Genomic DNA, 23,517 nt, shown 5'->3' with positions numbered 1-23,517 from the left:
CAAACTACTGAGAAATAAAACACTTCAAACAACAACAACACAACACCCCCCCCACCCCCCCCCGTGATGTCCCTGGTGATGTGATCAATAGCAGCAGAGTCAACAAGTCTATGTAAACAGTGTACACAGGGTAATATTTGTGTATTATTTTAAGATGTATTCCTTTAGCTTTATGTGGTATTAAAACGTGTATGGAGGTCCTAATGATCGTTTTTTCTGAGAGTAAATTAAAACTACAATACATGATCATACATAGAGGGATGTTTGAGCCGTTTGTTGAGACCACACCTGCTCGGCCTCTGATTGGCTGCTCACCCCACCTGAGAGTCGACGGACTAGTTCCGGGATTCCGATGTCGGCCTAGCAAGCGAGCTAACTAGTTTGCTAGCGGCTAACTCAAGGAGGACCGTAACGACCCACACCCTACAGGCAAGACAGCTCGCATGCTCGGTAGCAGGTATGTCCTGTTTGTTTTACCTGCTTTTCGTGGTGACTGTTTAGCTGAATGTAACTACATTTATCTCACCAGCCCCCAGTGAAAGCTACTCGGCGAGTGTAAAGCTTCCATGCTAGCCAGGTAATGTTAGCTAACTCTTTTTAGCTGTGGTAAAGGACTGAGCAGTGTCGCAAAAAACTTTCGAGGCTAGGTAAGAGCTGATTACTAAGTATGGATCGCGTTTAAATCAGTCGATAATACACTGAACACTAATACATCGAGATAATACATAGTATATAGTAATACTCTGTTTAAAAAAGTGAAGTGTGTTTTAATGAGGTTCATTGTGGTAACGTGAGTTGCTTTGACTGAGTCCTAGCACTGCCCTGGCCTGTTGTTTAACGCTTGGTCTGTTTCAACGTATGATCCAAATATGACATGATACTCAATCAAATGATGAAGATTAAAAATGGCATCAGCTGACACACTGGTAATGTGTCACTGTTGCTGGGAACATGGGTTAAATTTGCTCGACCGGCCACTTAACGATGTAAGTTAGCTCCGCGAACCACAGATTGTTGCGGTGACATGACAGGCTCGACACGGAGATTTTAGGATTAACATCCATTATAGTCGGGGGGATTTGTTGTGGGGCAGATGAGATGATTAACAACAGGCACACCGACACTGTGCCTCGGCCACAGCTCTGTATTTGTTAGCACTGATGATTGTTGAAAAGAGGGGTGTGTCCTAACTATCAGGTTACACTGATACTCCAGATCCGTTTTCAGTGTGTTCACACCACACGGACTACTTTTTCATCCGGCGATGAGGGATATTAATCTGAAGTATGCGTATGTCAAAGGCGTCTTGGCTCGTCACAGATAGTTGTCCCCGTGGTGTTTTGGCTTTCCAGAAGTGGGGGGAGTTTCATTTGACTACCTGAGGGCATCGAGGGTGACAGCTGTGTATTTAACAACAGCAGGCAGTTGAACAACTCTGTTTATGAGTAATAGTGAGAGATGCACAGGCACACAGAGTAATGCAAGCTTTTTAGGACACTTCAGAGTTGGTTAGTCAGACTGATTGTTGTGAAATCAGGGTGTCACCTCTACTTCTCCTGCCAAACAAAAAAAAAATACATGAATCGTTTCATCCATCTTATTATAGCGAGTATTAAGTTGTTCATTCTGCTATCATGTGTAAGTCCACAACTATATATGACTTATTCAATTTCCAAGTATTCTCTTACTAAAAGACTGTGATACCAGTGCCCTTAATACCTTACCAATACAGCTTGTATCTGATTCACTTTTAACTACCAACTCTGATAGATACAAAACCGTATTACCAGAATAAATGTTGGCATTGTACATTACACAGCTGCATTACATTTGCATGATATTATTCAGTGAATATGTTTAAACTTTGTTTTTCAACAATGCTGTGGTTAAATGTGGTTAGGTGTAGGCACGAAACCACTTCATTATGCCCAGGAAAAGATCATGTTTTGGCTTAAAATACTCAGTTTTGATGTTTTAAAAGCCGCTGGAAATGCAGCAGTGTCTCATTAAAAACAACTTTTTTTCATGGCACAAAGTCAACTTATGTACTATATCACTTTTAAAACTTTGATATGATACATATGAAACCAGCAAATGCAACATATCTGTGATTTCCTGTAAAGTACAATGCCAACATTTTCTTCTGGGGACTGGGCTCAAATACACCACACTTGACTTCACCACACCACAGACTATATGGGTTGTAGTAGGGCTGGGCAATTTATTGGTATCACATCGATATTATGATATGAGACCAGATATCGTCTTGGATTTTGGATATCATAAAATTGTAGGTGTTGTCTTTTCCTGGTTTTAAAGGCTGCATCACAGTAAAGTGATGTCATTATCTAAACTTACAAGACTGTTCTAGCCCATTTGTCATTATATCTATATTACTGGTGATCATTCATCAACAGTCTAACTTTGTAAATATTTTGTAAAAGCACCAATAGTCAACCCTACAATATTGTTGCAATATCAATATCGAGATATTTGTTAAAAAATATTGTAATATTTGATTTTCTGCATAACGCCCAGTCCGAAGTTATAGCAGCTGCAGTAGTGGGCCAATCACATGCACATAAAATTGAAGCTTGCTTACGGTGAATGGCTGTGAGAAAAAAACACACACATGTCTTTCTTTTTACAAGCTCTGGGTACTAAAAGGATCAGCACTTAGGTCAACAGTGGTTGTTTTTTTAAATGTGCTATACAAATAAAGTTTGACTCGGCTTGACTTGACGTTTTGATACTTCTTGGCACTGGTTTTTTTGGTCAATACCTTCAAGGTATTAAGCACCAATACCCAGCCCTACCCATTACAGTTATTACTTAAAGACCAAAGCACTGTTATTATCTAACCATCAGTCAAAAACCTATAATGTGTAATTTACTGTGACGTATGACAAAGAAAAGTGGCACATCCTTACAACTGAGAAGCTGGAACTATCAAATATTTGGAGTTTTTGCTTGAAATTTGTATTGATTATTGAAATAGCTGGCAGATAATCTAATTAAATACTTGCTTCAAATGTTATCACTGGCAACATTAGTTTTGTCTACTTGGGGTTTGCCCAATGACATTGTAATATCTTTTGTTTTTTACAGGGGCATCCAGCAGCTGATGCATAGAGCCAGTGGGTGAAAGACGACGGGGGAAAAATTGGAAAAGGACTAAAATGCATCAGACTACGTAACATCACCAATGCACATGGCTTTGTTTAAGAGATGCAGAATGGGAAAGGAGGTCTATCTGCAGAGAATTTGGAGGCGGGAGAGGTCTCTACACGCAGACCCGGCCAAGTGCGGTGACACCTCGATGACATACACAGGGCTTCTTTTTGGAATGAGTTGATTTTATCCCCATACTTACGCAAAGACTGAAGGCGGGGGTCTCACAAGAACCAGGGGACTCTGCTTGGCTATTTGAGCTATTTTACCTGTACAGGCAAGGCTAGACATCATTTTTTTAAAAACATTTTTTAGCAGCTTTTTGAAAATAAATTCCAGCTGGACCTTTGTTTGACGTTGAGCAGCTTCCTGCAACTGGCTTAAAAGTGAATTTGTTTGTTTAGTTGTTTTCCCCCTGCTGACTTAGTTTGAAACGCTGGAACTGTCCCTCCTGCCGCCATCCTCAGTTTCTTCCACCCACCCAGTGCCTAAATAAGCCCTCTCGGGACAATCACAGAAGTCATCAGCAGCTGCTGCGCTCAATCCTCTGCCTGTTCTCCTCTATGTGCTTCTGCTCTCGGCCTGCTGGCTATCCACCCACTACCTCTTTTAATTTTCTGGTCTTTTTCTTTTTATATTCATTTTCTCTGAGAGGCATAAACAGTACTCAAGCACAGTGACGAGCATTAATGTAAACACTGAGCGTCAGGAATGGAGAGAAACCTCGGTTGAGTTTTAGTCGTGAGCGCTTTTGTGTTCATGCACAGTAGTGTTAACGGTTGCACTGGTGCCAGGGAGCAGTAAGATTAGATTTATTTATATTGTTGCACCAAATACAGTTACATTAAAGCCATACAAAAATATTTATGAATTACCTACACATATTTTTGTATCACATTGCTCTTGTGTAGTTTTGCTTTTGTAAGCTTCTATCGAGATTATGCACACAGATTAAATATTTGCAGCAAGCTGTACACATGCAAGTAAAGCTGTATATTGCTATATAAAGAATATCCTGTTTTTGAGGAATATATTAGTGCCAGGGGACATTTAGTGTCGGGACACGGAGAATCCTTCATGTTTTCATTCAGTTGCTGCTTTGCATAGTGTGTTCTTTTCCAGTCTGTAGTCATGGCCCCTCCTCCCAAACAAACCCCATATTCGCCATTTTGACCTATAGAGCACACTTTACAGTAGGTAGACGGTAGATATCTACCTCTCTCTGTGTCTTCCTCCCCTCTCTCTCTGTCTCTGATGCCGGGCTTCAGTGGTGGGGGGGTTGGGGGAGGAGTAGGTGTCCCTGCTTCTGCTCCTCCCCGTCCGTTTCGACCCAGCCGATATGTCCCGGTGTCTGCAGCCACCACTTTCCTTGTCGGAGCCACCACCCTCTTCTTCTGCTTCACGTAAGTATCGTGCAAACACACTTACAGAGACTTCAAGGTGCAGAGGGCCTACATGTATGCACAGAGTTTTGCCACTGCTAATAATGATTGTACAAAAACCTCTGTGCTTAAGGCATGTGTAAATATCCCAATGCATTATGATTTATATGTTCTTTTGTTGATTGTTTAACTTATTTATTCAGAAAAAATTAACTGAGCAAAATTGCCCTCTTTTCAGCAACACTTGTATTCACACAGTTCCTCACAATTACATCTGTAAGCTCCCAATTTACAATGACAGTCTTGTATTTCTGGCCCCTGAACAGCTTCAGTGGAGCTCTTTGGGAGTAAATTGCCTTGCTCAAAGGCCAGTCCACAGTTGTTGATTGAGTATACAATGCTACTTGTTCATTTCTCCCATCTATGTATTGCCAGCAAGTGCAGGGATTCAAGCCTGCTTGTGTAACTTCTACTTGCTGACGTTTCTGTCTGAAATAAACCAAGAAAAAATATGTCACTCTGACGGACTAGTAGTTATGGCAAAAATATGTCAAGCTGTAATTTTATTCCCCTCCTTTCTCATGCTGTCTAGGTGCCCGTGGTTGTCAGAGTCTTTGTCCTCTGTCATTCCCATCTACATTGCCGTGATCTTCCTCTTCACCCTCGCCAACTTCTGTATGGCCACTTTCATGGACCCTGGAGTCTTCCCCAGAGGTAAACACATGTGAACAGCGTTGGTATGCAAGTCTTTGCCCTACAAAGTTAGTAATCAGCAGGCACACAAGGAATCTGTCCCGGCAGAATTCCAACAACACCTCTGCAGATTTTCTGTAGATTAAAAAACAAGACTAGGTCAAAACCCAGTACATCGTTGGCAGCATTCAATCAGTCATGACGTTCACTTACAAGCACCGGCCCTGCTGTTGCAGTCCAGGCAAAAAATTTGAATTCTAAATACATCTTAAAATGAATAGTAATAGTTTACATTCATAAATTAGCGGTCTTTTCCTCTTTGCATATGAAGCTGCGAACAACGGCAACATTTAACAAAGATTACAGCTGACAATGTTCAATGACGAAACAGTTGTCTTATACTAGATGTGTTTTCCCCACATATTCAACATGCTAACACTATTAGCATTAGCCTGTGACATTTCCCCTCGCATGAAATAGCCTAGTGGCAAGCAGACAATTTCTCATTTGAAGCTAGAATAAATCACACACAAGACTTCAAATGCTATTTTTGGAGGGCTTTATTGTCTTTGAAAGTCATTTTTTCCTATCTGTGAAATAACAGGAAATAAAATCTTTGTTTTCACCAAAGGAAATGGTTAACAGTTAACAAAAATATGCAGGTGCTGACAGTGACATGGAGTGTCACGGCTTTGTCACAGTGAATGAGGAAACGGCAAAACTTGCGTCATCAGTCACTCCAACCAATGGCCTAATTTCAGCACTCACTTATTAAGAGACATTTTGTGTTTATAAGGCTGTCCTTGTATTCTGCGGTCCAGCCAAAAACATGTTATCTTGAATGAATAGTATGCATCACATTACAAGCAAAAAAAAGCTCCTATAACATGTAATGCCTTTAAGTACACAACAGAAATAGTAAGACTGAAAAGAATCCTCAATAATGACCACAGTCCTTTAGAAATTGGCTGAAATATTTTTTCCGAGAATAACACAATGCAGGGAGACCATGTGATCAGGTTTTATGATGTTGGTACACTCTCAGTGTTTGTGTCTCTTGTGTTCAGCGGAGGAGGATGAGGACAAAGAGGATGATTTCCGTGCTCCGCTCTATAAGACAGTGGAGATCAAAGGGATCCAGGTGCGCATGAAGTGGTGCTCGACCTGCCGCTTCTACCGCCCGCCACGCTGCTCACACTGTTCAGTCTGCGACAACTGTGTGGAGGTACATACGCACGTTATTATGGGCTTGTATTGTGAGTCCCAATTACAAATTCATTTATTTCAGTGTTATACAAACATGGGTGAAAGTTACACAGGGAAATCAGGTGGAGCAGGGTGACAGTGAGTGATTATCTAGGCTAATTTCTGCTGGTTTTAATATTTTTCCTCAGGTTGTCTTGTATATTTTTCACTTCTTGATTGAATGTCAGTTAAACTTTCACAACACATCCTCGCTGTTGTAATTATTAAAATATTTCAAATTAATGTATCGCAATATCAGCAGCATCAAGTCTGAAAACACCACTTCCATGAGTTTGTATTATGTATACCTGTGTGTGTGTGTGTGTGTGTCTGTGAAGTGTGTGTTTTAGTTTAATAGCAAGTCCTAATTTCACAGTGAACTTTTATAAACTCCTGTGTGATTTGAAAGCTCAACCTAGATCTGTCCTATTCTTAGTTTTCAGTGAGTGAGTGTGGGAGGTAGACATTGTTTGATGTTGAGGTGTCATAGCTGTTGCTTATCATCATCATTTTCCTCTCTGTCGTATCCTTACTGGTGCTCGCACATTCATGTTTGTCCTCTGACCCTCTGCTCTCTCAGGATTTTGACCACCACTGTCCTTGGGTGAACAACTGTATTGGTCGGAGGAATTATCGCTATTTTTTCCTCTTCCTGCTGTCACTTACCACCCACATCATGAACGTATTTGGCTTTGGCTTGGTTTATGTTCTACACCACCGCCAGCAGCTGGACACGCCCCATTCTGCTGTTACGTATCCTTCACTTGAGACACTGCAGTCATAAGAATACAGGAGAAATTATGGGACCTTCTTTTTGAATTTGATTGCATTGTGATTTTTAGTCTGGTTGTCGCAACCTCCTTGACCGTCTCTTCCCAGTATGGCTGTAATGTGTGTGGCTGGTCTGTTTTTTGTCCCAGTTGCTGGCCTGACTGGGTTCCACATAGTGTTGGTTGCCCGCGGTAGAACCACAAATGAACAGGTACGTACAAGAACTGGTTTTGCGCATCAAGTCCTGCTTCGTTTAATTCACGCAGACAGTTCGGATAGATTTGTCAGTTCTGTATTTTTATCATTAATGTCCATGGTTTTCCTCTTTCTGTAGGTGACAGGAAAGTTTCGGGGAGGTGTTAACCCTTTCACCAACGGCTGCATAAGGAATATCTCCCATGTGCTGTGCAGCTCCCAGGCCCCCAGGTCAGTCCTCTTCACTCCTCTGTTTACTCCCTTCCTTTAACACTCTGCTCCGCAATTATTCTTTTTCCACTGCCTCTGTCTTTCCGTCGCTCTCTTTCCCCTTCCACTTTTCCAGCCTGCTCTCATATTGTTCTCTCTTGTCTGTTTTGTTAACGGAATATTTGAGCACACATCTTCAGTGTGAGTAGCTGCTGGTGTAAAATGTGTGTGTTATTTTGACTAGGATTGAAATGTACATGTGTGTCCCTCTCATAGATACATGGGCCGGTGGCGGAGCCCTCAGGCAGTGGATGTACAGCCACCATTTCTCAGACCGCCTCTCACTGAGGCCCAGCTAGAAGCCAAGGTCCTGGACAACGGCATCCAGAATGACCGACACAGCACCAGGGTGAGCGATACAAAATCAAAATACAAATACAAATCCAACAAACACACAAAAACAAGCAGTCTGCATGTGGAAGTTCAGATGTAGAAACTCCACAGAGGCTCTCAATGATTTTAATGTTATGCAGGAATTATTGGTAGATTGTATGCCTGGCTGTACACATTGTAGCAGTGGAATGAGAATGTCCCTTTTATTTATTTACAAAAAAAAGAGTCACAGTGTCTAATAGCTTCTTTGCATATGACGTCGTACATCATCGCGCTGTCCAGAGAGCAGACCACTGGAAGCAAAAACCATAAACACTGCACAAGTACCTATGGTCGCGCTGTTTACAGCTCCTCCATCAAATTCAAAAAGACAAAGGCCACTTCAGGTCCTGAAATAAAAGGACACGAAGTGGAGAAGTTTAACAAAAAAAGTCACTGACAAACAGCAGCAGATCTGAATCAAAAACGTCCATCTGCAGTCTGGAGGAGTAATTTAAAATGTAAACGTTAAAGTTTTGTGTAAAACATGCCTCAAGTTGGATACAGTGCTGTGACAACTTCTCTGTGTTTTTAGCCACGACCAGCATTTTTAACAGTGTAAAAAATTTTCTGAGCATACCTTCTCTATTTCCAATTCAAGCAGTGTATGGATTTATCACTTCCTGCCCTCCATCTGAATTTTGTGCATCATAATAGTTGTGTGATTAATGACAAGCTGTTATTTTCAATTTTTTTTAGGGCTGCACATTAGTCTTTTTTTGTGTGTTTGTTTTTTTAAATGGTCATTGGGATGTCAACTTGCACAAAGAGCTCATTGAAAAAGGCTCCGATTTTGCACTTAAAGATTGTTTAAGTTATTTGAAAGAGTATCAGTAGAAAACTGCATTTTAACATATAGCTGTCATTTTTTGGTGCCTTTTATGTTCGGTTCAATGTTCAGTTTGTTAAATGAAGAATACAGAAGAAATAATTTCCCTTTATTTTTTTAATTCAACAATCATGTGTTGTATTTTAAAAGTGCACTGAAAACAGCAGAAAGGCAGAACTGAGTACACCTTAATATGTATTTATTGCAGGCAATATTATCATCATGATATCCAACTTTATTGTGTATTGCATAATTTACTAATATTGCGCTGCCCTACTATTTATATATAGTAAAAGTAATTTTCATGCAAAAAAAAATTACCAGGTCGTAATTCAAAAAAAACCTCTCACACCATCAAGCCTCAGTGACAGGCGCGTAGGATTAAAAACTCCACCCTTGGAAAGAAAACCAAAGAGTCCCACTCACTTTCTATCACTTGAACTCACTTTATAAATGCAGTATTTTTGTCTGCAAACCCTCATCACGCAAAACTCTATACAGACAAAAATAAGTCAAGGTGAGTGCTTAACACTGCGCAGCATTCTTTGGTTTTCTTTAAGGTGAGGAGCAACACAGAAAATGTGACTGACTTTGAACAGTCAGTTAATGTATGTTGCAACTGCTGGCGTGAATACCAGTGCTTTTATAGTCCTGCAAAGGATAGTTAATGTAGACGAAATAATACATCTCTCTCCATGTGGATGATGAAGTCCATGTGTTAGCAGCTGCCTCAGTGGGTGGTGAGACTAAAAATAGTTTGAGTACATAAGTGAGTTTGAAAGTTTATCAGATGCCAAAACCTTGAACAATGGTTCATGAAACAGGACTTTATACCTCAGAAATGTTGTTATGGCAACAACCGTGCGATCATTGATTGTCCAATGCATTTTGTGTTGGCAGATGGTTTTGCAGCAAACTTTGAGTTCAACTTTTTGGTAGACAGCCCTTTGGATTTTGGATTTTTCTTTTTGCTGTAGCCCTCTGTGTCATGCAGTTTCATCATTTATTTTACTGAGTGTGTTTTTAATTCAGTCCTGTGAGTCTGAACACAGCCTGATACTGTGTGTCTGCTTACATGACTTCTCTGTGTGTCCTCTCCAGTCCAAGAGCAGTCTAGATCAGATGGAGAGCCAGTCAGCTGATGCAGAGCCTCCACCTCCTCCAAAGCCGGAGCTTCGTTACCCTGGCCTGCCCCGTGCTGACACAGAGGGTGAGACACACACACACACACACACACACACACACACAATACATACTGTATGTGAACCCGTGTAGTTGCAGGTATGTCACCTGACATGTCAACATCTGACTGTTGGCCATCAAGTCCAGCCTTGGTACTTCAAGTGTTTTCCCTCTTATGTGAGCAGATGACTGTTTGTTTTCTAATCACAACCACACCCTTTTTCAAATGTCACTTTCGGTTTCTTGCCACTCAGAGAGCAGCCTGTTGACTGAAGCTCCACCTACACCGTCAATGTACAAGTACAGACCAGCCTACAACAGCCCAGGAAGGAACCACACTGCCCTCACACACCCCAACAAGGTACGTGTCAGTACACTCTTTCACAGACTTCAAGGCATTGGGTATGAACTAATCACTTAGCATTGTGTAGATACTGTATATTAAGAGAATTGAAGAAACAATCACCTGAGAGTGAAGTTAACCACATATCTTTGCCTGATTGGAAACACAGACAAATGTAAGACTGATGTAACTATAAATATGTTCTTTTAAATACACACAACCTTGTTGATTATCACATAGCAAACTTGTTTTAGCATTTATAAGACAAAAAGGGATGTGGTTAAGCTTATTGCACACAAAAGTGAAGAGAACAGAACACATACAGATTGTTATAACAGATAGTCTGGTGGCTGATATGCCCTCACCCTTCTAATTTCCTTTGTGGTTAATACCATGCCCCTCTTTTTTTGTTTTTTACTTTGAATTGATCATTCAGTGGCCATCGGTTGATCAGTAAGTTTCAGCTAGTGTCATCTGTGTGTATCCCTTTGGCTGTCTCTGTGTGTTTGAGTGGATCTATCCTTTCCCCTGAGACTGCATTGACTGGAATGTGTAGTTCATGTACCGTATGTATTTGTAATTCCATTTATATGTTGATACACACAGTCTTTGACATGCAGTGTCAGTGCTTGTTGAAGCCAGTCAATGTTTCCAATCCAGTAGTGTGATGATGGAGTAGAGCACCGGTCAAGCATCCAGTTTCTCCCCACCACTCTTTATTTCTGTTAGAATCTGTAGAGAAATGGTTGTTATTTGGTGCTATGTTATCTGTTCCCGAGGTAACATGGTGATTTTCATCTCTCTTCCCCCTCTTCACTCCTGCCTTCATCTTCATCACACTTTTCCTCCCCCTCTCTACCTTCTGCCTGTTTCTCCTCTCAGATGATCCGTGGGGAGAGTCTTGACTCTCCATCTCCCTCCATCCTCCAGTCCAGCCGTCAGCCTAGCTACCGCTCGGAGCCGAGCAGCCTGGACGGGACCACAGTAGTGGGGGGAGGTGTAGGGGCGCGCAGAGGGGGAGGGGAGAGGGGTGAGGGCCCCGGAGGCCCTGGCGGGACTGCTGGGATGATGACAGGGGGCATGTCAGGTTACTCTCTGACTGGGCGCTCCTACACCTCCTACCCATCCTCTCTGGTTCTGTCCACTGGCGGCTCTCGCTCCTCCAGTCTGCGCTCAGCGCACACGGCACATAACCCGCTGGCCACGCTCCAATCAGAGGGCACCACAGACACCAGCTACAAAAGCCTGGCCAATCAAACGCCTCGGAATGGCAGCCTGTCCTATGACAGCCTTCTGACACCATCCGAGAGCCCAGAGTTCGAGTCAGCTGCTCATGAGCTGTCACCGCAGAAGCCTCGTGCTCCGTTTCCCCCAGCAACTGTAACAGGCCAGCATGAGGTGGTGTCACCCAGTAGCCCGCTGCAGGGCTACACGTCGCCCTTCCTCTCAGCTCAGATCGCCCAGCAGAGGGAGGGGCAGCTGCTCCAGGGCTCTGCCACTTTCTCCTCCCCCCACAGGGCCTACCTTCGTGCCGTCAGCCCACCCCCTCCTTCCTCCTCTGGGCCTCCTGAGATCCAGCACCTGCTGCAGCATAACCAGGACTCCTCTTCCCGAGCCCCTCGTAACCTCTCCTCCTCATCCTCTTCCCCCGGGGCTCGCTCACTAGAGCCCCCTGTCTCCCCGCCACCTCGCGGCCTCTCCCTCGGCAAGTCCCAGTCTTACATTGGGGAGGCAGGGCCTCAGCACAAGCCTCGGCCCGCAGGAGGAGGCACTGTGCTGGGAGGGGGAGGAGCCGGAGGAGGGCAACAGGCTCCACAGTGAGTAGTGATCCGTCGCCAGATCTGTCAGCCTGCTACTCTTCCTCTTCCTTTCCCTCCTAATTCTCTTCTTCTTCCTCCCTGGTTTGTGTCAGCCCTCCTCTTCCTCCCTGATCTGTGTGAGTCTTCCTTTTCCTCCATGGTTTACAGTCTTTGCTTGTTTAGCGTTTAGTGTTGGAAGTTTTATTGTTTCAGTTGGTGGTCTGTGTGGATTAGTGTCACAAGCATGCTACTATGTGTTTAGCTCTGTGAAAGCATGTCTAACCAAGCTGCTATTTACTTCTGTCCTGTAGCCTTTTCTGTCCTTGTCTTTTTTCTTACTCACCAAGTATAGTTACCAAATGCCTTACAAGATCACTGGCAGAGAAACATGTTGCTGTTTTTGTTTGTTTGTTGTTATTTTTGAAGTAGAACCACTCACCTCCACATTCATGTATCCTATGTCCTCACCCCTACTCTGCTCCCTCACTCCTCCCCTCCCATCCCCTTCCTGATGGCTGTCCAACCAGATCCACCTCTCGCCCAGTCTTGGCCAATCACACCATATCCAAACCAGGGGGCGGAGTGAAGAAGGTGACAGGCGTCGGAGGGACCACTTACGAGATATCGGTTTGAGTGATGGACATCCTTCACGGTCTATCACAAGGAAGGGGGAAAAAGTCATCGGACTACTTCCTCTCCTCACCTGAGCTGGACATTATTCACGCCTGCAGGCTCCTGAAAAATGACTGTTTTCCACTGCAAAGGACTAAAGGAGCAGGCCTGTCTGGTACTCACTTTGTTATGTTTGTAACGCCACTGGCCACTCTCCTCTGCTCGCCTTTCAAAGTTGAACAAAGAGTAAAAGGGGACACTGGTTCATTTTTTTTTCACAGGATCAAGTTGTCTCCATTTCGCCACTTTGTGAGCCATAGACTGATGTGACTGTATCATCACGGCTGGGTACAGATATGTCTATAGAACATGCATAGCTATTCAATGATTTGCTGTTTTATTTGGTACATTAGCACACAGAGTATTGACCACCGTGTCCGACACTTAAGGAGAGAATGGCCTTTATCCAGTGGAATTTTAAGAGGGAGGATTTTGGACTGACCAATAGAAACGTCTTCTCCACTGTCTGAACGGACCACACAACCTGTTTATCGATAAGAGTCATGGAGAGTCCAACCTATAAACACAGTATCATTTTAGTTTTATAAATCTTTTTTTTTTTTTTTTTTTTAAAATATTGTTTTATATAAATGTATAAAATCTTACAGATTATTATTATTGGGTCAACTTGTCAGGTATTGGAGATGATTATGGATGAGGTTGGAAGATGAACTGTGTGTAATATTATTCATGAAAGCGATTTCAAATCAGTTGTCTGTTTGTATTTAATGGCTGCATCAGCCACTCATGAGCTCTTGCTGGAATTTTCATCGTCCAAAGAGAAAGACGATCGTTTGGTGGAAAGCTGAAGTGGCAAATAATTGAGCTTAATTTTTTCTTTTTTCTTTTTTTCTTTTTCTTTTTTTTTTTTTGGAAAGCCACAAAGAAATTCTGAATCACGATTGCAGCACAAGTATCTTTGTGGAATGTACGCTTGTAATGTTTATGCTAGAGACATTATGCAAAATCTGTTAGTAGCTTTAAGATCATCCTATGTCTTTTTGGTGTTTATTTTTCTTTTCTTTTTTTTTCTGTAATGTTTTTGTCTGTCAATCAGTCAAAATGCTAGCAGGACCTTAAACCTTTAACAGACGGCCAGCCAAATAGGGGCAGCGAGGGAAGGGCTTATTTATTTCACCAGACAAGACAACCTTGTAGTTTTGGGCACCATTTCAAACCAGTCTCCACCAGTTTGATTTTTTTCTTTTTTTTTTTTTCTTTTTTTTTTTTGAGAAAAGATGAGAAAGTATGAATATTTTTTATGAAAAAAAAAAAACTTTATAAATGAAATTGTAAATGTGATATGCCACTGAATAGAATTTCAAGCAGGGACTGGTTTGTATTGGAGACTGTGTTGATTTTTTTGCCTTGAGACCATTCATAGTAAAGCATGCACATTTTTATTTTTTCTATTGGTTCACATTTTTTTACACTTTACTGAGGAAAAAAAAAATATGAGGCAGATTAGATTTTTTTGATTGACTTGCTTGTTTTTTCAAAACTTCTGTAAAAGGTACAGTTATTTTTTTTACTCACAGCCATGATAAGAAAAAAATAATTAGACGAAGGGATGTGTGTATGGGTGTTTGACGATCGGGCATTACGGTTAAGGTTTTATTTATTTTATTTTTTTTCTGTCGAGACCTACAGCGGTGTTAGCAGTAGAATGTCAAAGCTGGCTGAATGTAGCACGTCTTTGGGGGAGAAGTACACGCTTGAAGCACACAAGTATCATCGTTCAACCCAAGAGACCGTGTTACGAATTTTCAACCCTCCCAGGCTATGTCTTCGGTGTGCATGTGACTTTTGTTTGTCGTGCTGAATGCTTCACTGGCGTGCGTACTTGTGAGAATATTGTCAAAAGCCCACCTGGTTGATGTGTGGGTGGCAACAAGAAAAGAAGCATCACTAATGGCACGGGCAGCCGTCGTACAGAGATAAAGAGAACCTGTGTTACTTTTCCTCCTTTCTGGCCAAGGATGATGGCCGCTGAACAATTTGAAACTATGTGAGTACAGTGAGTATACTTCTATGTGAGATAAAATATCGCTATTGTGGGCTGTGATGAATGGAACGAGTTTCACAAATATCTGTAACGAGTACATTAAAAACATTTCCAAAATGGCCTTATAAAGAGTTTTTAAAAAGATGTCTTCTCAGAATAAAAAGGTCAAACTGATGAAAAATTCAATGTGTTGTGAATCTTTACTTGTCACACTTTTAATTTCAGCTTCACTTTGGTTTTGAAACATGAGACATCAGTAAACACAAAATACAGGCAGCAAAGGTTTACATGCAGTGATGAGATACGGCTGAAAAACAATCATTACAAAAAAAGGCATTTTTCCCCCTCAAATAACTTAATAAATGTAATAAAATGTCCCCAAGTCATCGCTTAGCTTGTGCATAGCTGCGTCCACACCATACAGCATCATACCCACTCAGACCAGGGAAATGTGGTCTAGCTTTTTTGGGTATTTATTCGCCACAGTAAAGACATAGTGTAGAGATGACATCTAGTAGTGTCAAACCCATTTTCCTCTTTTCATTCCATAATGTTTTGCAATAATGTAAGGTATGGCAATGTCAGAAGAAAATAAAGACTTGCGGCCCCTCTCTGAATCAGGACTGATGCCAGAATGGGTGGTCTGGAGGGACAAGTCCCGCCATACTGTGCTGTGATTGGCTAGAACACAAAGAACGTTGTTTGTCTGGTCATAGTGAACAAACATTCAGAGAGCAGGGGCACAAAATCCTTGCAAAGAAAATTGAAAAAACACAAATGACAAAGACTGCTCCACATCCAGGGGTCTATGGACAGTTGAGGAACGCTAACAGCGGGCTAACGGGCCTGGACATGGATTCTGCTGATCCCCTGCTCTCCCTCTGGTTCTCTGGTGGAGGAGCAGAGCACAGCCTAGATCACTGGGGCTCGCTGGAGGCTTTACTGGGGCTGAAGAGGAAAGCGTGTTGGAGGCTCCATATCCAGGGGTGCATGGACACTGGAGGACAGCAAGCAATGGGCACCTGGTGTGCGCACAGACCCCTGGCTTGACTCTCAGTTGCCTGGCTCTATCCCACAGCCCCTAAGCAGCCTCCGGCAGGCCCCACTGACCCACCCTGATCTGCTCTTATGCCAGAGAACCAGAGAGAGAGCGGGAAGTTGGCGAGGTCTGTACCGACTGTGGTGAGCCCTCTGTCAGCTTTCCATCAGAGTCCATATACCCCTGGATGTGGAGCTGTGGACTCAACGCTTATTGCTGAGATGCAATGACGTTAGAAAAAGCTTTGTGTCTGCAGTCAAAATCAATTCTGACGGTCCTTCCCCCATCCCTCAGACCATCCATTCTAGCATCAACCCTGAATCATCCTCTCAACTTCACTGGTCTTTCTTGCTCTCTGTGGGCTGCTCCGGGTTGTTGGTTTCAGGCTCAAGCTCGTCACTGCCCTCTTCTGGCTGAGTGTCGTTCTGCTCCCCTTCTTTCAAAGCACGGCTTTTGTTCAGCTTCTTGTATTTTTGGAAGAGCTCGTTGAGGTTAAACTCTCGGATAATGTTCTCCTGGGGACGAAATAGGCCACATGTTAGCATCTGTGTGTGAATGTGACAGAATGTGCTCTGTGTGTCGGTTACAGACAAGACTTACGTCATTGAAGGTCCAAGTCACTGCTCTGCCTTTATTGTCCACCATCGGACGTCTCATAAGTTCGCGCCCTCCTTGGAAAAGCACCAGTGTGGGCAGCTGCTTAGCCAGAGGAGAGGTACTCACCTTGTACCTGTTCAAAGACAATTCATGGGACGGTCAACACCTGTGCTAAAATTAATGTTGCAACATTAAAGATGAGTGCAGAGAAAATGACTGACCTCTCTGAAACCTCTCCATAGCGTCCAATGTCCACCTTCCCAAACCTGAGTCCAGCACAGTTGTACCTATGATATGCAAAGAGACAAACAAGACATTTAGGCCAGTCTTGGACAAATGCCTAACATGTAGGGTTTTTTTGGGAGGGCATTTGACATTTGAGGGCTTAAATGTAGCAGTTAACCTAACCATGTGATTGGTAGTACTGAAGAAAACATTCAGTGCATCTTAAAATTAATTTACAGCTCATTTTGATCAAAATCTAACTTAAAAAATGTCATATCTGGACAGAAACACAGCATCAAATACGGAAGGTTAATAAGCCAAAACAAAACACACAGCAGAAGTCTTGTTGTGTCTGTCTAACCTACATTCAGCAGTGTCTGCAGCTGGTATCAAATAAATATAATTATATTTATATTTATATTTATATTTCATATCAAAGACCATGATTTTAGAATGAATTATTACTGAACTATTAAAATACTATTATAGCCTTTATAAAATGCATTGCTACAAAATAAACAAATATCACGGTTGCTTATTTAAGTAAAAATGTGAGTGGTGATTTGTGTGGTTATAGTCAAAAGTATGTATTTGTTTAGTATTTTTTCCTTAACACAGCTCATCTGTTTTTACCATAAGTGACTAATTAACTTGCTTGAGGGCCAGAGGAAAGCCTGACTGAGACCGTGTAGGCCTCAGTATCTTGCGTACTGGAGAGTCTATTTTTACTTATCTCTTACTTGAGTGAAAGGTCAGCAAAGACGGGAGCGAAGGACTGGCACTCAGAGGACCAGTTGGCGTAGAATTCAACAATCCAGGTGATACGACTGTTACTCTGCAGCTCCTCCTAATGAGTCAATAACAGAAATTTAGATTACAAGGGTGTAGATCTACCTCCAGGACCGGGGCATCACCATTTAGGAAGATCAAAATATTTGACTATTTCAATATCAAATGTATGACATTTAATTTATGTAATACAATATTAATTGACATATTGCTATCATACTAGGTCTGTACATCCAAATGGCTGTCTTTCATCATAAAGGAATTTACAAGCATTCAAACAACTGCAATTCAGCATAGTCTGTGGGGTAACACTCACATCTATGGTCTTGTCGCTGAAGTACTTTATGTACTCGGGGCCCATGTAGAGTGGTGGCTTACAGGTCATGACAAACGCTGGAGACAAGGCATAGATAAACACTGATAAGTGTAGGTATTACGAGGCTGTATATAAAATACGTATGGATTGAGTATTTTGTTATTTAGTTGGATGATGAAGAAACTACTCTAAATATGTCACATAAAACATATGAACCAGCTTCATAGTACTATTCCCTCACGAACCCCAAATCCTTCGTATTAAAGGCATCTGTTTAGAGGGTTTCCTGCAATGTTTTAATGTGTAATTTGTCTGAAATAAGCACCACCTTCACTAACATTGCTAAAATGAATACACATTTATAAAATAAAACCTTAACATTCCTCTATTTGATACTGCAAATACCATTTACTTGATAAGTTTTGGCTTTCACCTACGAATAAAACTGACTTCAAGACCATGTGATATGGATCTGTCTCTGTGCAACAATTACCCTTCATCTATGATGGTGTTGCTTAACATGAAAAGGCACATTTTAATTGCACCACTTTGAGGTGGAGGTGATGGGCTAAAGTAACAGCAATGTAATGTGACCTTCTTGATGAAAGACAGTGTTCCATAATGGACCTTCCCATGAGTCAAATTCCATTGCGAGAGGACAGGTATTTGTGACAAGGGTTATAACGAAGGTCACTAACCAACACACAATGCGAGGTAAAGGATGCCGAGCCGAATGTCCAGCCTGAAGAAGAGGATGACGTTGGCCACTTTACTGAACAGGAACAAGTTGCCCATGTGCTGCTCCAGTGTGACTGAGAAACAGAGAGAAAAAGAAGATGGGGGGAAAACAATGAACGCAGCACAGGAAAGACCTTGACGCTGTTGATACAAGGTCACAGGATGGCAAGATTACACTACCACTGTAATGTTTACACAACAAAGCAAAGTTTTTAGTAAAGTACTTCCTGGATGTGGCCTGCTGCAGGGCTTCTCATTAGGTCTCAGGTTAAGGATTTAAAACAGTTACTCATTAGGTCGCAAATACCTGTTTGGTTGAAGTTTAACAGTCAGGATACAGATATCTTGTCCTTGTTAGAGACAAAGTTGAACTAAGTTACATGTCTACAGTTCATGTTAAATATTAAGGTTAAATAGAAGATAGATTTGCCATATTTCTCTATATATCCTGGTGGTTCCCTGCTCCTAAATTGAGCATCACCTGCTTATACAGGCCATTTCTGATTATGTGAAGTGTTTACAGTGTAAACAAGCACTTACAATATTATGACATCAGTTGGTTTACATATATACAAGTGTGTGTGTGTGTGTGTGTGTGTGTGTGTGTGTGTGTGTACTTACTTGCTCTCCTGTTCTTCATCATCACTATTGCACTGAGGAACATGAGAATCTCCACCTCTCTCTACAAAAACAAAAAGATAAAACATAAAACAACTTTGTAATGAGTGATTAAATTCGCTAACAGCAGCTAATTTGACCCCACCATATTTAGCAGGCAGCAACGCAACACTACCCCCACCATGCTCACCCAGTCAAAGTCGCAGGAGTTGCCGTCCTCCCGCTGGGTCGCCAGGTGCTCGCACAAACCGGGAGCCTTTCGGACCAGCAGGAAGGCGACGGTCATGAGGACCGAGGTGATATAATACGGCTTCAGCAGCCATTTGTAAATCTGCGGTAAGTGGTACAAGAAAGCAAAGAGTCCTGTGATGAGTCCCATGCTGACGGAGACAACTGTCAACCTCGAGAGGTTTGAGGAGGAATGACAGCTGGACTAACTGATTGGACGACTGGTTCCAGCTGCGCATGCGCCAAACAACGCGGATATGATGTGTTATGGGTGCTGCGGCTCGCCGTAGATTTGGCGGGTACTGCAAAACGTAAACAGAAGACGCTGAGAAATGGAGGAAAGCAAAGTAGCAACACAAAAGGAGGCTGTAGATAACACATGCGTTAAAGACTCAACTGAAAACCAGGTAAATGACGCTACAGGAGAAGTTTCCTCACAGGTGTCAAACACTGGATCCGTGTGTAAGCCGTCCGAGGACACGGAAGCTCGGTTTAACAGACTGAAGTTGTTCGACAAAGTGATGCAGAAGAGCCTGGAGAAGCTCATCGAAACTGCCAGGTAATATATCCTTTCTGATAATGGTGGAAATCCGTTGCAAAAACGACAGTTAAAGCCGTGTATGCAGTTGTTCAGATTTGTAGCTCACGTGTTATAGACCCTCATTACTGTAAATGACAATGTGATGATACTGAAGTCGCACCAGAAGCTGAAATTGTGATGAGCTGCAGGCAGCTACGCCCATTTTTAAAGATTCATACATTATTCCTATGGTCTAAGACAGGCCAAAAATATGAGTAAACATGAACAACTCTCTCCCAAATTCAGAAACTAGAGTGCTAAAACTCAATTGTATGATGACATCAAGTATAAAGTCTGAAGCTTCTCCATAGTCAGTGAATTGGGAAATATGTTTTGAGAGCAACCAGGGAAATATTTTGTGTATATGGGTAAATTTTCTGTTTCAGAATTAAAGCACTACTTCAAAATCATTTGGATCTAAAAAGGAAAAGCTCCTGACTTTATACCTGATGACATCATAAGTTGAGACTTGGATTCTGGCTTTGAGAGAGAGTAATTCATGTTTACATATATTGATTGAACATCCCTAGCCCAAAGAAATAACATACTGGAATTTTTAATTTTGGTGGTGTTCCCCTTAAAAAAGTTCTGAACTCAAGATTCAAACAAGGAAACATGAAATGGAGATAAGCTACAAAAGCAGTGTGTGGTTCTGTGGTCACAGCTGGTGTGAAGGATTGGGATCTGAGTATTGTAAATGATGCTTATTGTGCAGCATTCATTGACACGTCTGCCATAGGAAGTGCCCAAAGAAGACCTAATGTAAATGTTGTTTACCGTTAACATGAATTACTGAAAAGAAGTAGGACTGTATTTTTTTAGAGATAACGACCTAATGATAACTGCCTTATTTTTTTACAATAATGATTTCTTTTCATAAAACACAATAGTTTGTCTTGGGCTGCCACAAAGGATTATTTTCATATTTGTTGTTTTCATTTTTATGTTTGTTTGTGTTTGTTTGTTTGTTTGTTTTAATAGATTAATAGATAGATTTTAGTTTATGAGAAGTAAAAAAAACAAAGGAAAAAGTGAAACATGCCCAGAGTCCAAGAGAACAAGGACACCATAATGGTACTTCTTTTGGCCAGCTAACAGTCAAGCACCCAAATATGTTTGACTTATATAATATAACAAAGAAAAGCAGAAAATTCTCATATTTAAGAGGTGGTAAACAGTAAATATTTGGCATTTTCTTTTGATAAATGACCTCACAAGTACTCCTTAAGCAAATCTGTTGTTATCAATAATTTTTCTGTTGATCAACTTACAGGTTAAACCAACTAATCATTTCAGTTGAAGTTCAGAGAACTGAGAAAAACCATGGTGTATTGGGAAAAGCCACACGTTGCTTTACGTTTGATTGACACGGCTTTCTTTTACAGTTTTAACAGATTCGCCAGCACCTATGGTCCGCTGTACAAGAAAAACCCTGAGAAGATCGTGAGCATTCACAAGCAGTTCATTGAGGAGTTGCAGAGGACTATACAGGTGTGCAGCATAGCATATTAATACTACATATGAAAACAAACAACAAATGGAAGCTCTACTCCCTTGTTGTTTGTATCATATATGTGAATGCAGTATTTACTTGTCTACCTCCTTCTATTTTTACCTGTTCACATTAATGCTTGTGTCTGTGTATGTAAAGGAGGACATCAGCAGATTGATTGAAGAAGGCCGGTTAGAGTTAAAACTGAATGAGCTGGACAAACTGGAACGTGCTGCCAAAAACAGTGCAGACCCTGCATGGTCAGTTAATACAATTTCTTCTTCTCTGTAAATTATTATTATTTATAACAAAGAGCAAGTAATAAGCAGTAAGTTAATTTTGGCATAAAAAATAACTTACTCCAACCATGTCTCATTTGAGGAATGAAATTGTGTTGAATGGAAACTGTTGTTGCTCAGATATTTAACTAAAAAATATTTAAAGAGTGAATTCCCACCATTCTTCAACGTAGATACACAAAGATGGACACAGGGCAATGCTGTCGGCAGATCTTGAGGAACAGTATATCAATGATTTGCCCCAGTATTGTTGTGTTAATCAATATGGAACATTTTTGTATACACTGTCTCACTATTGGACTTGTAATACAGGTGTATTGCATTCCTTTATTGCACCATGCATCGCCACTGTAATATTTCCATTTTGCTACATGATTACAGTATAAAACATTTTCATCCTTAACCCTCTCTATTGTTCCGTTAGGCGGCCGAGTGGGGTTCCTGAGCAGGACTTTTGCAGCTTTTTGATGCCATACTATCAAAAGCAGGAGGCCTACATGCGACAGGAGCTGAAAAAGATTCAAGCAGAGAATGCTGCTCTGGCACAGAAGGTTCAGGCTGGTAGAGAGAGTGTTGCTCAGACTGAACATCGTATTTCTGCCGCCGTTGATGAGTGGAAGGTGAGAGAAACAGACACTCTAAGACATTAGAGCTGCACAGAATAACATTAAAAAAAATCATATTCGAAATAATTATTTTTATATTCGCAAAAGGGGTAATGTGTAAGTAATGCTTGAGTCTTTATTTTAAAATGTACTTATGACATTAGAAGTCTCATAAATTATGTAATAGCTGCGTGACTGAACCATATTTGTCAAAATATGCATTTTACTGCCCAGTTAAGTAACTTTAAAGGCCCAGTGTGTGGGATTTAAGGGGATATATGCATATGTATAATTTGGCTCCTGGTTAAAAAAAAAAAAAAAAAAACTCCAGAATGCCTGAATTAGAAAAATGGTGAGCCCACACTAACATGTGGTGAATGAGCCAACCGTCTCTGACATGCCAATTAGCACTGGAAAAACACTAATTTCAAATGTTAAAATGCTTTATTTAATGTTTTTACTGGTTTTAATCACCTAATCTGTTTGTTTTGGAGAGGAGGTGATCTCTGCAGATAATGCAGGTCCCCGTAAAAACCTCCTGAGCAATAAACACTGAAGAAATTTCAACCAGTAGAAGTTTCAGCTGGTTGCAGTCTGCAATACTCACTGCTAGATGTCACTAAATCCCCCTAAATCTTAGACACTGACTGAACCTGTAATATATTGTAAATGGATGTGATGTTTCTTAATTTAAAAAAAATAAAGAAGAAAAAGCATGGTATCTGCATTAGTACAGTTTGAAGGAGGCCACTGTCTGACAGCTGTTGCTGATGGACACAATATCCTGGTGCACTTTGACATAAGTAGAAATATAAAATAGAAGTTTGCCTTGAGTGTTAACAGTTTTGTATGCTTTTTTCCTCTCTCTCTCACATACTTTTAGGCATCTGTCATAGAGTTCGAAAGGCTGGCATCTTCTCTCTGCCCTGTCGATGTCCTTGATGTGTGATCTTCAAATTATTTGTCCTGGAGATATATCCACTAACTTAACTGTACATATTGATTTTGTATCCAACGTGTGTTTGTCTGAGAATAAACTTTAAATCTTGGAAATAAAAAGTT

At 41.4% G+C, this 23,517-nt stretch overlaps 3 protein-coding genes across 4 annotated transcripts; 2 read left to right on the top strand and 1 right to left on the bottom strand.

The window, feature by feature from the left end:
- Positions 1-339: 339 nt before the first annotated feature.
- zdhhc5b (zinc finger DHHC-type palmitoyltransferase 5b) lies at positions 340-15,115 on the top strand. 2 transcript variants are annotated; one of them, XM_049585759.1, is made up of 13 exons: positions 340-457; positions 3,109-4,574; positions 5,146-5,267; positions 6,314-6,471; positions 7,072-7,244; positions 7,371-7,473; positions 7,597-7,688; positions 7,944-8,076; positions 10,030-10,138; positions 10,365-10,471; positions 11,336-12,270; positions 12,366-12,389; positions 12,780-15,115. In XM_049585759.1, the coding sequence occupies exons 2-12, from the start codon at positions 4,426-4,428 to the stop codon at positions 12,382-12,384; spliced, it is 2,100 nt and encodes a 699-aa protein (XP_049441716.1). In that variant the 5' UTR covers positions 340-457; positions 3,109-4,425; the 3' UTR covers positions 12,385-12,389; positions 12,780-15,115. The 2 variants fall into 2 exon arrangements, with proteins under 2 accessions (XP_049441716.1, XP_049441715.1); XM_049585758.1 differs by lacking the exon at positions 12,366-12,389.
- tmx2a (thioredoxin-related transmembrane protein 2a) lies at positions 15,111-19,653 on the bottom strand. Its single transcript, XM_049585774.1, has 8 exons — positions 19,442-19,653; positions 19,255-19,315; positions 18,594-18,707; positions 17,896-17,972; positions 17,531-17,637; positions 16,787-16,852; positions 16,569-16,698; positions 15,111-16,483 (listed from the first exon to the last, which is right to left on the bottom strand). Exons 1-8 carry the CDS (start codon positions 19,628-19,630, stop codon positions 16,304-16,306), a joined length of 924 nt encoding a protein of 307 aa, XP_049441731.1. The 5' UTR covers positions 19,631-19,653; the 3' UTR covers positions 15,111-16,303.
- Positions 19,517-23,476, top strand: si:dkey-6i22.5 (polyamine-modulated factor 1). The gene is made up of 5 exons (XM_049585778.1): positions 19,517-20,038; positions 21,445-21,550; positions 21,711-21,811; positions 22,275-22,470; positions 23,339-23,476. The coding sequence occupies exons 1-5, from the start codon at positions 19,812-19,814 to the stop codon at positions 23,402-23,404; spliced, it is 696 nt and encodes a 231-aa protein (XP_049441735.1). The 5' UTR covers positions 19,517-19,811; the 3' UTR covers positions 23,405-23,476.
- The last annotated feature ends 41 nt before the right edge of the window (positions 23,477-23,517 follow it).

The sequence above is a fragment of the Epinephelus fuscoguttatus genome, linkage group LG9, assembly GCF_011397635.1.
Source record: "Epinephelus fuscoguttatus linkage group LG9, E.fuscoguttatus.final_Chr_v1".
NCBI classification, from domain to species: Eukaryota; Metazoa; Chordata; class Actinopteri; order Perciformes; family Serranidae; genus Epinephelus; species Epinephelus fuscoguttatus.
The sequence above is the reverse complement of the archived record's forward strand: the minus strand, read 5'-3'. Positions and strand labels throughout refer to the sequence as shown.

What these genes read in the sequence shown, in the direction of transcription:
- zdhhc5b (XM_049585758.1), top strand. Translation starts at nt 4,426, where the DNA reads ATGCCGGGCTTCAGTGGTGGGGGGGTTGGGGGAGGAGTAGGTGTCCCT. An exon ending in ACGCCCCATTCTGCTGTTAC is followed by an intron (nt 7,245 to 7,370) that starts GTATCCTTCACT and finishes GTCTCTTCCCAG; the next exon opens with TATGGCTGTAATGTGTGTGG. An exon ending in TGCAGCTCCCAGGCCCCCAG is followed by an intron (nt 7,689 to 7,943) that starts GTCAGTCCTCTT and finishes TCCCTCTCATAG; the next exon opens with ATACATGGGCCGGTGGCGGA.
- si:dkey-6i22.5 (XM_049585778.1), top strand. Translation starts at nt 19,812, where the DNA reads ATGGAGGAAAGCAAAGTAGCAACACAAAAGGAGGCTGTAGATAACACA. An exon ending in AAGCTCATCGAAACTGCCAG is followed by an intron (nt 20,039 to 21,444) that starts GTAATATATCCT and finishes TTTCTTTTACAG; the next exon opens with TTTTAACAGATTCGCCAGCA. An exon ending in AGTTGCAGAGGACTATACAG is followed by an intron (nt 21,551 to 21,710) that starts GTGTGCAGCATA and finishes GTGTATGTAAAG; the next exon opens with GAGGACATCAGCAGATTGAT.
- tmx2a (XM_049585774.1), bottom strand. Translation starts at nt 19,630, where the DNA reads ATGGGACTCATCACAGGACTCTTTGCTTTCTTGTACCACTTACCGCAG. An exon ending in TCAGCGACAAGACCATAGAT is followed by an intron (nt 17,638 to 17,895) that starts GTGAGTGTTACC and finishes TTGACTCATTAG; the next exon opens with GAGGAGCTGCAGAGTAACAG. An exon ending in TTTGCTGACCTTTCACTCAA is followed by an intron (nt 16,853 to 17,530) that starts GTAAGAGATAAG and finishes TGCATATCATAG; the next exon opens with GTACAACTGTGCTGGACTCA.